The 14,607-nt window shown below is 45.5% G+C and overlaps 1 protein-coding gene across 1 annotated transcript in view; it reads right to left on the bottom strand.

The window, feature by feature from the left end:
- LOC139383729 (adaptor related protein complex 5 subunit sigma 1) overlaps nt 1–6,877 on the bottom strand; it is a 7,098-nt gene extending 221 nt beyond the window's left edge. The window contains exons 1-3 of the mRNA XM_071128288.1: nt 6,580–6,877; nt 4,638–4,929; nt 1–1,246 (exon numbers count right to left, since the gene is read on the bottom strand). The exon at nt 1–1,246 is cut by the window's left edge and continues 221 nt beyond it. Coding sequence (XP_070984389.1) covers nt 1,118–1,246; nt 4,638–4,929; nt 6,580–6,761 — 603 coding nt within the window. The 5' untranslated portion in view covers nt 6,762–6,877 and the 3' untranslated portion in view covers nt 1–1,117. The remainder of the gene's footprint in view (nt 1,247–4,637; nt 4,930–6,579) is intronic.
- Nucleotides 6,878–14,607: the final 7,730 nt, after the last annotated feature.

The raw sequence follows: 14,607 nt of genomic DNA, 5'->3' as shown, positions 1-14,607 counted from the left end.
AGAGCTCTACCAATCAACATAGAGCTCTACCAATCAACATAGAGCTCTACCAATCAACACAGAGCTCTACCAATCAACACAGAGCTCTACCAATCAACACAGAGCTCTACCAATCAACACAGAGCTCTACCAATCAACACAGAGCTCTACCAATCAACACAGAGCTCTACCAATCAACACAGAGCTCTACCAATCAACATAGAGCTCTACCAATCAACATAGAGCTCTACCAATCAACATAGAGCAGAGCTCTACCAATCAACATAGAGCTCTACCAATCAACATAGAGCTCTACCAATCAACATAGAGCTCTACCAATCAACATAGAGCTCTACCAATCTCTAGAGATCTAACCCACTGTTCCCCGGCGCCCCGGTACATCACAGGTGGTGTCAGAGGAAGGCCTCAACAAACTGTCAAGGACTCCAGTCATTCAAGTCCTACTGTTCTCTCTGCTACAGCATGGCAAGCGGTACCGGAGAGCCAAGTCTGGGACCAAAAGGCTCCTGAACAGCTTCTACCCCCGAGCCATCAGACTGCTGAACAGTTAATCAAATGGCTACCTGGACTATTTGCATTGACCCCCCTCCCACTCACTTAAGTAAATATTTTCTTAACTCTTATTTTTCTTAAAAATAGTTAAGGGCTTGTAAGTAAGCATTGCCCAGTAAGGCGTGTTGTATTCAGCACGTGACAAATATATACCTCTGCCACAAAGGTTAATTTGCCATCTCCTGGATGGGTAAGGTCACAGACAGAGAGACAGTTCAGACACTCTTCAGGCCATTATTGAATGCATCTTTGTGACAATAACAGTCTCTGTGTGATGGATAGTTGTGTCTTTCTGTTCTGGACCCCTCAGGTCAACTCACTTCCTGTTAGCCCGTGGTATCAACCCACTTCCTGTTTGCCCGTGCTATCCCAAGGGAGAGAAGAGGAAGGTCCGTGTAGTTAACTCCTATTCTCCAAGGGTAGTGTTCATTAGAGAGCGGTGTAATAAAAATGTTTTCAACATTAAGTTGAACAACAAGCTATTAGTTTTTTTAAAAAGTTTGGATGGCATCTCTCCGTTTTCAGACCTTCTTTTTGGCATAATACGCCATCCTCTCCTTCTCTCTCATTGGGCCATGTAATTAGCCAGCTCCTTCTCCAGACTCTGAGTGAAGCGATGGTTGAGGAACAGCAGTTGACCGTGTGGTAATAGACGGTGGAGCAGGACATCGATACGGTCACTCTTCAACAGGACCTGAAGAATAAAACAAAACTTTATTGGTCACATGCAGAGACGAACACAAACGGTGCAAAACCATACAGCAAAATACTTCCTCTTTCTTCTTCCAGAGAAACCAGGATCTTAAAAACAAACAGGCCTGGAGAGAAATAAACCCCCAGAATGCTACAGTGAACGTTTACACACCCTAGCAGTTTCCACATTTTTCTATTACATTTTAAAAGGGGAAAAATATGAATTTATCGATCTACATTTTCTAAGTTAAATTTAAACAAATATTCTCCAAATTATATATTTTTTTAAACGACGAAGATGCGTATGTCTTCACCCCCCTAGAGTTAATACTTCATTGAAGCACCTTTGGCAGCCATTACAGCTGTGAATCATTTTGAATAAGATTGTGCTAACTTTGCACAACTCTAAGGGCAACAATTATTTTGTGTTTTTCTCAAAATTACTCAAGCTCAATACATTTGGTTGGGATAGAAATATTCTCAGATTTTAAGGTAAATTTAAGTCAGGAATGATTGCTGTACCCATCAGGAACACACAACACCTCTTGGGGAAAATAATATTCTGGTGTGTCTTTGGCATTAAACATTACGTAATTGTCTCACTGGGAAATAAAAACTATTCGAGGGTTTTCAGAAGACAGGCAGGTTTTCCTCTAACTTTGTCCCTAGGATTTACTCATATTTATTTCAATCCTGACAAACTTCCCAGTCCCTGTCAGTGACAAGCATACCCATAACATGTTGCTGTCACCACAATACCTGGAAACACTTCAAAGCTCTGCCTCACTCTTCAGAACACAAATGTTAATGCCAAAGAAACACCATAATGGCTTTCAAAGAAGTGTTGAATGGTTTAGTCTCAGTTCTGACAAAAATGTGATTGAAAGTCAGAGGTTTGAATATTGCTGTGCGTCAATTAGCCATTTTTGACAACAAAACAATGAACATTCAGTATTCACAGCCCTAGACTTTTCCACATTTTATTGTGTTACAGCCTTATTCTAAATTGGACGGGGAAAAAACATTTCTCTCATCTACACAAAAAAAAACACAATGACAAAGAAAAAACAGGTTTCTAGACATTTATGTATATATTATTTTTGGAAATATCACATTTACGTATTCAGAGCCTTTACTCAGTACTTTGTTGAAGCACCTTTGGCAGCGATTACAGCCTCAAGTCTTCTTGGGTATGACACTACAAGCTTGGGACACCTGTATGTGGGGAGTTTCTCCCATTCTTCTCTGCAGATCCTCTCAAGCTCTGTCAGGTTGGATGGGGAGCGTCGCTGCACAGCTATTTTCAGGTCTCTCCAGAGATCTTAGATCGGGATCAAGTCGAGGCATTGGCTGGGCCACTCAAAGACATTCAGAGACCTGTCCCGAAGCCACTCCTGTGGTGTCTTGTCTGTGTGCTTAGGGTCATTGCCCTGTTGGAAGGTGAACCTTTGCCCCAGTCTGAGGTCTTAAGCGCTCTGGAGCAGGTTTTCATCAAGGATCTCTCTGTACTTTGCTCCATTCATAATTTCCTCGATCCTGACTAGTCTCCCAGTCCCTTCCGCTGAGAAACATCCCCACAGCATGATGCTGCCACCACCAAGCTTCACCGTAGGGATGGTGCCAGGTTTCCTCCAGACCTGACGCTTGGCATTCAGGCCAAAGAATTCAATCTTGGTTTCATCAGACCAGAGAATCTTGTTTTTTATGGTCTGAGAGTCTTTAGGGACCTTTTGGCAAACTCTAAGCAGGTTGTCATGTACTGAGGAGTGGCTTCCGTCTGGCCACTATACCATAAAGGCCTGATTGGTAGAGTGCTGCCGAGATGGTTATCCTTCTGGAAGGTTCTCCCATCTCCACAGAGGAACTCTGGAGCTCGTTCAGAGTGACCATTGGGTTCTTGGTCACCTCCCTGACCAAGGCCCTTCTCCCCTGATTGCTCAGTTTGGCCGGTGGCCAGTCTTGGTGGTTCCAAACTTCTTCAATTTAAGAATGTTGGAGGCCATCGTGTTCTTGGGGACCTTATTTTGATTCCCTTCCCCAGATCTGTGCCTCGACACAATCCTGTCTCAGAGTAATTCCTTTGACCTCATGGCTTGGTTTTTGCTCTGACATGCACAGTCAACTGTGGACCTTATATAGACAGGTGTGTGCCTTTACAAATCATGTCCAATCAACTGAATTTACCACAGGTGGACTCCAATCAAGTTGACTGATTGATTGGTAAAGCCTGCCTTATCTCAGCTCACTGGTCAGCATAGCAGCACCCACCTGTAGCACGCGCTCAAACAGGTATATTTCACTGGTCACCCCCAAAGCCAACACCTCCTATGGCCGCCTTTCCTTCCAGTTCTCTGCTGTCAATGACTGGAACGAATTGCAAAAATCACTGGAGACTCATATCTCCTTCACTAACTTTAAGCACCAGCTGTCAGAGCAGCTCACAGATCACTGCACATAGCCCATCTGTAAATAGCCCATCCAAATACCTCATCCCCATTCTGTTATTTATTTTTTTCACCCCAGTATCTCTACTTGCACACTCATCTTCTGCACATCTATCACTCCAATGTTTAATTGCTAAATTGTAATTATTTCGCCACTATGGCCAATTTATTGCTACCTCCCTTATCCTACCTCATTTGCACACACAGTATATAGATTTTTCAACTGTATTATTGACTGTATGTTTGTTTATCCCATGTGTAACTCTGTGTTGCACTGCTTTGCTTTATCTTGGCCAGGTCGCAGTTGTAAATGAGAAGTTGTCTTCAACTGGCCTACCTGGTTAAATAAAGGTGTTCTCAACTAGCCTACCTGGTTAAATAAAGGTGTTCTCAACTGGCCTACCTGGTTAAATAAAGGTGTTCTCAACTAGCCTACCTGGTTAAATAAAGGTGTTCTCAACTGGCCTACCTGGTTAAATAAAGGTGTTCTCAACTAGCCTACCTGGTTAAATAAAGGTGTTCTCAACTAGCCCACCTGGTTAAATAAAGGTGTTCTCAACTAGCCCACCTGGTTAAATAAAGGTGTTCTCAACTAGCCTACCTGGTTAAATAAAGGTGTTCTCAACTAGCCTACCTGGTTAAATAAAGGTGATCTGGCCTACCTGGTTAAATAAAGGTGATCTGGCCTACCTGGTTAAATAAAGGTGAAATTAAATAAATAAATAAAAAGTTGTAGAAACATCTCAAGGATGATCAATCCTAGCCTTCACCCTGGTCACTGGGGCCTAGCCTTCACCCTGGTCACGGATCTAGCCTTCACCCTGGTCACTAGGTCCTAGCCTTCACCCTGGTCACCCTGGTCACTGGGTCCTAGCCAGGGTGAAGTCTAGGACACAGTGAGCAGGGTGACCAGGGTGAAGGCTAGGACCCAGTGACCACATCTCTCACCTCACTCCCCATCCCCAGCATGCGTAGATGTTCCAGACAGTGTCTGGTGATGTTCTTCAGGGTCCCCTCAGCCAGAAGCAGGTTCTCATGGGGCTCAGTGACCAGGGTAAAGGCTAGGCTCTGGACCCCCAGCCACAGAGCACTCCTCTCCCCAGCCCAGGGCTCTCCCCTCCCCAGCCGCTGAACCCCGCTGTCAGCCTCTTGGAGAGCCACCAGCTCCTCTCCCAGTACAGTCTCTACCAACACCCGGCCTGACGCCTCACGGGACAGGGTCACTGCACTACGCACCTGCCTGAGAGAGGGATGGAGTAGAGAGAGGGATGGAGTAGAGAGAGGGATGGAGTAGAGAGGGGGATGGAGTAGAGAGAGGGATGGAGTAGAGAGAGGGATGGAGTAGAGAGAGGGATGGAGTAGAGAGAGGGATGGAGTAGAGAGAGGGATGGAGTAGAGATAGGGATGGAGTAGAGAGAGGGATGGAGTAGAGAGAGAGATGGAGTAGAGAGAGGGATGGAGTAGAGAGGGGGATGGAGTAGAGAGAGGGATGGAGTAGAGAGAGGGATGGAGTAGAGAGAGGGATGGAGTAGATATAGGGATGAAGTAGAGAGAGGGATGGAGTAGAGAGAGAGATGGAGTAGAGAGAGGGATGGAGTAGAGAGGGGGATGGAGTAGAGAGAGGGATGGAGTAGAGAGAGAGATGGAGTAGAGAGAGAGATGGAGTAGAGAGAGAGATGGAGTAGAGAGAGGGATGGAGTAGAGAGAGGGATGGAGTAGAGAGAGGGATGGAGTAGAGAGAGGGATGGAGTAGAGAGAGAGATGGAGTAGAGAGAGAGATGGAGTAGAGAGAGAGATGGAGTAGAGAGAGGGATGGAGTAGAGAGAGGGATGGAGTAGAGAGAGGGATGGAGTAGAGAGAGAGAGTTATTTTACGTGCTAGCAACACCCGGCATGAGCAACACAGGACTGGGTCACTGCACTACACACCTGCCTGAGAGACAGAGATGGTATTATGGAAAGAGAGAGATAGTTTGGTCGACACAGACAGTTAGCAACGAGCCCTCGGGAGAGCCGGTGTCCCTCCAGAAGTCGAGCTTTTTCGCCCATCGTGTCATTCACGGGGAGCCAGCGAAAGCCAACTCTGTCAAGCAGCAGCCCTCCTCCCCACCGGCCACCACACAACAGCTGCTAGTCGGAGGCAAGTCGCTTTTTTCAACATCAAGCCAGCAGCGCGCCTACTTCCTGTCGCCACTTATGTTGATATATAGATAGATTATGCTATGAGTGTGGGCTACCACCCAGCAATGCAAATCACGTCTTGAATTGCAAACTCCCCTCGCCCGCTGGCGGTAGGAATGTATAGCCTTGGGCGTAGTGAAGGCAGAACATAACACAGGGGGAATGTTTTCTACCAACTGGGTACCAACTGGCACCCCATTCCCTATATAGAACACTACTGTTGGCCGGGGCCCTATTCCCTATATAGTACACTACTGTTGACCAGGGCCCTATTCCCAATATAGAACACTATTGTTGACCAGGGCCCTATTCCCTATATAGAGCACTACTGTTGACCAGGGCCTTATTCCCTATATAGAGCACTACTGTTGACCAGGGCCCTATTCAGTACACTACTGTTGACCAGGGCCCTATTCCCTATATAGTGCACTACTGTTGACCAGGACCCTATATAGAACACTACTGTTGACCAGGACCCTATTCCCTATATAGTGCACTACTGTACACCAGGGCCCTATGGAACCCTATTCCCTATATAGAACACTACTGTTGACGATGACCTACTTACAGTATTGTGCATTCAAAGAAGCTCACGCAGTCACATTCATATTTGACATTACAGGATTGTCACGTTAGTGGCCTCGCCTGTATGTCAAAACTGCATGCAACAACATTGTATTTCTAGTACAGGTGCCAGGACCGTCGCTCACCTCGCCACCACCGCTACCTTCTCATTTTGCAGAAGCCGCCTCTGTTCCGGTCCCAGTTCACTGTCCGCCCCGGTCAGCGCGCCCTCCTCCGGTCCAAACACACGGGAGTAGAGCACGCGGCTCTCCCCGGGGGCCAGAGTGCTTACCGGGTTAACGGTATGGATCAGGAAACATTGAACCATGGTGTCGCTGTGTGACTTAATGAACTAAGATATCGATCTAGTTAGTCTTTCTCTGTCGATAACTACAGGGATGTCAGATTGCAGGGCTTGTTACGCTTTGCTTCCTGGATTCGATCAGGTGACAAGACAGATGCAGTCATTTGGAGGCAACACTAGAGGGCGCCACTGTCAGCGTAGAGAGAGAGAGAGAGCATGAAGAAATGTGTTCATCGATTGAAACCGAATGAGTGGATCCGAATTTACCAGTGGTTTAAAAAGTACCCAATTGTCATACTTGAGTAAACGTAAAGATACCTTAATAGAAAATGACTCAAGTAAAAGTCAAAGTACTTGCTTTTAAATATACTTAATTATCAAAAGTAAATGTAATTGCTAAAATATACATAAGTATCAAAAGTGAAGGTATAAATAATTTCAAAGTCCTGATATTAAGCAAACCAGACAGCACCGTGTTCTTGTTGTGTTTAATTTACAGACAGCCAGGGGCACTCTCCAACTCTCCATTTACAAATGAATCATGTGTTTAGAAAGTCCTCCAGATCAGAGCTTACTGCCAGTGTAACGGATGTGAAATGGCTAGCTTAGTTAGCAGTGTGCGCTAAATAGCGTTTCAATCGGTGACGTCACTTGCTCTGAGACCTGTGGCTTTTGTGGAGCGATGGGTAACGATGCTTCGTGGGTGACTGTTGTTGATGCGTGCAGAGGGTATCTGGTTCGCGCCCGGGTATGGGCGTTATACTGTTACACCAGGAATGATTGGGATATTCTCTGTTTAGTTTGTGAATTAGACCATTTTCCTATTCTGCCAAGCATTCAAAATGTAACGAGTACTTTTGGGTGTCAGGGGTAATATATGGAGTAAAAAGTACATCACTACATTCCTAAAGAAAAGGAAGGAAAAGCTGTCAAAAATATAAATAGTAAAGTACAGGTATTTTTACTTAGTACTTTACACCACTGTATTTTACTTTAGGGTTTTACTCAGAAAAAAACTAGATTCTTTATGTATCATATTATAGATTATGTATTGTGCTTTTCAGTTTACATTTAGGCCTAAATTCTACCTACAAAAGGCCTAAATCCTACCTACAAAAAGCCTAAATTCTACCTACAACAGGCCTAAATCCTACCTACAACAGGCCTAAATTCTACCTACAACATGCCTAAATTCTACCTACAACTTCTACCTACAACATGCCTAAATTCTACCTACAACAGGCCTAAATTCTACCTACAACAGGCCTAAAACCTACCTACAACAGGCCTAAATTCTACCTACAACTTCTACCTACAACATGCCTAAATTCTACCTACAACAGGTCTAAATTCTACCTACAACAGGCCTAAATTCTACCTACAACAGGCCTAAATTATACCTACAACAGGCCTAAATCTTACCTATAACATGCCTAAATTCTAACTACAACAGGCCTAAAACCTACCTACAACAGGCCTAAATTCTACCTACAACATGTCTAAATTCTACCTACAACAGGCCTAAACTCTACCTACAACAGGCCCAAACTCTACCTACAACAGGCCTAAATTCTACCTACAACAGACCTAAATCCTACCTACAACATGCCTAAATTCTTATGCAAACTATATTCAATGTTCTCAGATAAGGCATTTAACACCTACCATACACTTTGTACTTAGTATATATATTTGTAATTATTTTTACATAGGCAAGGCCTTGGTGTTACCTCATATCCCAGTGATAATGCCTTGCATTACGCCTGGGAAGAAAACACTTACATTGGCTCAATTTACCTCATGGCCATTAGCTCAACTTAGCCCAAGGCTATATTAGCCCACACAGCTACAAGGATGCACTTCCATGCTAGGTTTAGGACTTAATATTGAAGCTGATAGAGACCCTAACTGATGTGTAGAACAATCATGAAATGATCTACTTTGATTTAGATACAAGCATCATGAAACCTCTAACACAAATTAATTTGACTTGTTGAAAAAAAGATATGTTTTTGGGACCTAACTTGCTAACCACTTTTCCATGTGATTTCTTCCTTCACAGACTCCATGAAATGATGACCTCTTCCTAAATATTTGGTCAAATTATTACGTTTGTGTATGATTCCATTGAAAAAAATGTGTCTCAACTAACTCCACTGTTTTTTGTATTTATTTTACTGGGTATGTCGGTTAAGAACAAATTCTTATCTTCAATGACGGCCTAGGAACAGTGGGTTAACTGCCTTGTTCAGGGGCAGAACGACAGGAAATCAATCTTGCAACCTTTCGGTTACTAGTCCAACACTCGAACCACTAGGCTACCTGCCACCCCTACACTCTAACCACTAGGCTACCTGCTGCCCCTGCACTCTAACCACTAGGCTACCTGCCTCCCCTACACTCTCACCACTAGGCTACCTGCTGCCCCTACACTCTAACCACTAGACTACCTGCCTCCCCTACACTCTAACCACTAGGCTACCTGCCACCCCTACACTCTAACCACTAGGCTACCTGCCTTCCCTACACTCTAACCACTAGGCTACCTGCCGCCCCTACACTCTAACCACTAGGCTACCTGCCTCCCCTACACTCTATCCACTAGGCTGCCTACCACCCCTACACTCTAACCACTAGGCTACCTGCCTCCCCTACACTCTAACTACTAGGCTACCTGCCGCCCCTACACTCTAACCACTAGGCTACCTGCCTCCCCTACACTCTATCCACTAGGCTACCTAACGCCCCTACACTCTAACCACTAGCGTACCTGCTGCCCCTACACTCTAACCACTAGGCTACCTGCCTCCCCTACACTCTAACCACTAGGCTACCTGCCTCCCCTACACTCTAACCACTAGGCTACCTGCCTCCCCTACACTCTAACCTCTAGGCTACCTACCGCCCCTACACTCTAACCACTAGTGTACCTGCTGCCACTACACTCTAACCACTAGGCTACCTGCCTCCCCTACACTCTAACCACTAGTCTACCTGCCTCCCCTACACTCTAACCACTAGACTACCTGCCTCCCCTACACTCTATCCACTATGCTACCTACCGCCCCTACACTCTAACCACTAGACTACCTGCCGCCCCTACACTCTAACCACTAGGCTACCTGCCGCCCCTACACTCTAACCACTAGGCTACCTGCCGCCCCTACACTCTAACCACTAGGCTACCTGCCGCCCCTACACTCTAACCACTAGGCTACCTGCCTCCTCTACACTCTAACCACTAGACTACCTGCCTCCTCTACACTCTAACCACTAGGCTACCTGCCACCTCTACACTCTAACCACTAGGCTACCTGCCTTCCCTACACTCTAACCACTAGGCTACCTGCCGCCCCTACACTCTAACCACTAGGCTACCTGCCTCCCCTACACTCTATCCACTAGGCTACCTACCACCCCTACACTCTAACCACTAGGCTACCTGCCTCCCCTACACTCTAACTACTAGGCTACCTGCCGCCCCTACACTCTAACCACTAGGCTACCTGCCTCCCCTACACTCTATCCACTAGGCTACCTAACGCCCCTACACTCTAACCACTAGTGTACCTGCTGCCCCTACACTCTAACCACTAGGCTATCTGCCTCCCCTACACTCTAACCACTAGGCTACCTGCCTCCCCTACACTCTAACCACTAGGCTACCTGCCTCCCCTACACTCTAACCTCTAGGCTACCTACCGCCCCTACACTCTAACCACTAGTGTACCTGCTGCCACTACACTCTAACCACTAGGCTACCTGCCTCCCCTACACTCTAACCACTAGTCTACCTGCCTCCCCTACACTCTAACCACTAGACTACCTGCCTCCCCTACACTCTATCCACTATGCTACCTACCGCCCCTACACTCTAACCACTAGACTACCTGCCGCCCCTACACTCTAACCACTAGGCTACCTGCCGCCCCTACACTCTAACCACTAGGCTACCTGCCGCCCCTACACTCTAACCACTAGGCTACCTGCCGCCCCTACACTCTAACCACTAGGCTACCTGCCTCCTCTACACTCTAACCACTAGACTACCTGCCTCCTCTACACTCTAACCACTAGGCTACCTGCCTCCCCTACACTCTAACCACTAGGCTACCTGCCACCTCTACACTCTAACCACTAGTCTACCTGCCTCCCCTACACTCTAACCACTAGGCTACCTGCCACCCCTACACTCTAACCACTAGGCTACCTGCCACCCCTACACTCTAACCACTAATCTACCTGCCTCCCCTACACTCTAACCACTAGTGTACCTGCTGCCACTACACTCTAACCACTAGGCTACCTGCCACCCGTTTAATAACGCCCTGCTTTGACTGCTCATGTCACGTGGTTTGTAGGTTTTAAGTGTGACCTCTTCAGTGTTGCCTGCTCATAAAGTGGAAGGTACAATAACTACAGTATTTTTAGGCCACGTAAGGCTGTACATAATTCTGACTCTCAGCTGCTGTCTGATTGACTGGCTTCATTTATTGTTTTTAGTTGTATTGTTTGTATATCTTTGTATTTTTTATTTTTGTGTGATTGTCCTTGTCTACTAATGTTTTGTTACTTGTCAGGAATAGTAGCTTCTGCAAAAGCTATCGGGGATCCTAATAAACAAGTGAGGGTTGGCTTCACGCTAGCTGCAGGAACCATGAAGATAGTTGCTCCCACGGACTCTATTGTTGTAGAAAGCCTCTGTTGATATTAGCCAGATGGCCACAGCTATATAACCATCTAGCAAGATGACAAACAAACCCTTTAATTCACTCTCCATAACTGTACACAGCCCATAGATCCAATATTAGCTAGCTGGCTAACGTTAGCTAAATGGTTGACATGATTTGCTAGCTAGCTGTTGTGCTAACTAGGTAAAGTAAAAACACTGCATTGACTCTTGGCAGTCAGATGTAGAATCTGTGCGCTCAGAGTTTTGGCAGTTACCTGTTACCTTATCAGTTATATCAAAATATTTTTGAGTTACCAAACGTTTTGTGGTAGTAAAAACAGAAGAACACGAGTTCAGGACTTTTTCTTCCGATTTGGAAGCTTTTCTATTGTGCTAAATATGGATTAAATGTGACAATTAATAGCTATCTAGCTAAATGATATTCACAGAATTTGAAAGCTACAACAAGGTGTTGGTGAAGAAGATGAAGGGAATCATTAAACAAGTGTTTCCACATAGCATAACCGCTAACAGTACTGATGCTTTTCTATTGCCATTACAGAATGGCTGGTTATCTAGCATTAGGGAGGCTTTTTCTCTTGCCTGTATCTAGTGGTTCTTACGATTGTGTATCAGAGCGACGTGTCTAGCTATGTACTTGTTATTTGGTTGAGACTAACAGTAGAAAAATGCTTGTTTGCTCTGTGTATATTTGGTGTGTCGTTAGTTGGCTTGGCCTAGTTAGCAAGCTGAGATCTCTGCTCAAGTACGGCTAACGTTAGCTAGCTTGCTAATAATGTTTTGAGGAGAACAGGCTAGCTCCCTGTAGAATCAAGACGAGCGGGGAAGAAGATTTTTGATACAATTGCTTCATCTGGCTGCTGCTGCAGTGCCCAGGCGAGATAAGCAAGCTAGATGTTGAAGCAATGCAATCATATTAATTTTATTGGCTTGCTATACGAGCTGCTTTTCCTGAAAATGTCTATCTGCAATAGCTAGTTCTTGTATATTCCAGTGCCCCGTTAAATGTTACAGCCATCATGATCACATAGTCTGCAGACCAGCGAGAAGGACAAAAGACTACTTTGTGTGAGCTAGCTAGAACACAATCAACTAGCTAGCTATAAGATCAGATAAACATGTTGAGGAAAATAATGTGAAGAGCTAGCTATCTGTAGTGATTGTATTATTAGAAATCAACTGTATTTGTGGTACATTCCATATTATGTTTCACTGTATGAAGTTGTACAAATTATCAACATAAATAATAATTAATTATTTTTTAATTGTCAAGTGGACTGAATTCTCATTCAAATAATGTTGGATTTTTTATTTTTATTTAACTAGGCAAATTAGTTAAAGAACAAATTCTTATTTACAATGACGGCCCTACCCTGGCCAAACCCAGGCGACGCTGGGACAATTGTATGACGCCCTATGGGACTCCCAGTCACGGCCGGTTGTGATAAAGCCTGGAATCGAACCATGGGGTCTGTAGTGACGCTGTAGTGACACTGAGATGCAGTGGCTTAGACCGCTGTGCCCCTGGGGAGCCACTGGCTCTCTTTCAGATCAGCTCAGCACACTTCTGCCTCTACTAGCCACAGAGTGGTTGGGTAAGCTCCCTTCTGGCTGGCCATTTCCAGGGTTGACATGGGACGGGGCCACAGTGTCTCCCAACCCCCCTGTCTCAGACCCAAGTAATTATAATGAATCAAATTATATTCTATAACATATCAACCCCACCCCCTGTCCCGTCCCGTCCCGTCCTGATCAACGTGGGACAATAGTCATGCATTTGTAACAAGAGCAGTAAGTGTTGTGTTGGGGTTAGAAATACTTATTTTCCAAATGTGAACGTTTGGCTGATCCGGAGTGGACTACATTTTGAATTTAAATGATTCACTAGGAAGACTACCATCCATCATTATCCATGACCACCATCCATCATTATCCATGACCACCGTCTATCATTATCCATGACCACCGTCCATCATTATCCATGACCACCGTCCATCATTATCCATGACCACCGTCCATCATTATCCATGACCACCGTCCATCATTATCCATGACCACCGTCCATCATTATCCATGACCACCGTCCATCATTATCCATGACCACCGTCCATCACATTATCCATGACCACCGTCCATCATTACCCATGACCACGTCCATCATTATCCATGACCACCGTCCATCATTACCCATGACCACCGTCCATCATTATCCATGACCACCGTCCATCATTATCCATGACCACCATCCATCATTATCCATGACCACCGTCCATCATTATCCATGACCACCGTCTATCATTATCCATGACCACCGTCCATCATTACCCATGACCACCATCCATCATTATCCATGACCACCATCCATCATTATCCATGACCACCGTCTATCATTATCCATGACCACCGTCCATCATTATCCATGACCACCATCCATCATTATCCATGACCACCGTCTATCATTATCCATGACCACCGTCCATCATTATCCATGACCACCGTCCATCATTATCCATGACTACCATCCATCATTATCCATGACCACCGTCCATCATTATCCATGACCACCGTCTATCATTATCCATGACAACCGTCCATCATTATCCATGACCACCGTCCATCATTATCCATGACCACCGTCCATCATTATCCATGACCACCGTCCATCATTACCCATGACCACCATCCATCATTACCCATGACCACCGTCCATCATTATCCATGACCACCGCAATCATTATCCATGACCACCGTCCATCACATTACCCATGACCACCGTCCATCATTATCCATGACCACCGCCCATCATTACCCATAACCACCGTCCATCATTATCCATGACCACCGTCCATCATTATCCATGACCACCATCCATCATTATCCATGACCACCGTCCATCATTATCCATGACCACCGTCCATCATTATCCATGACCACCGTTCATCATTATCCATGACCACCGTCCATCATTATCCATGACCACCGTCCATCACATTATCCATGACCACCGTCCATCATTATCCATGACCACCGTCCATCATTACCCATGACCACCGTCCATCATTACCCATGACCACCGTCCATCATTATCCATGACCACCGTCCATCATTATCCATGACCACCGTCCATCATTATCCATGACCACCGTCCATCATTATCCATGACCACCGTCCATCATT

This window comes from Oncorhynchus clarkii, chromosome 25, assembly GCF_045791955.1.
Source record: "Oncorhynchus clarkii lewisi isolate Uvic-CL-2024 chromosome 25, UVic_Ocla_1.0, whole genome shotgun sequence".
In the NCBI taxonomy this organism is placed as follows: domain Eukaryota; kingdom Metazoa; phylum Chordata; class Actinopteri; order Salmoniformes; family Salmonidae; genus Oncorhynchus; species Oncorhynchus clarkii.
The sequence above is the reverse complement of the archived record's forward strand: the minus strand, read 5'-3'. Positions and strand labels throughout refer to the sequence as shown.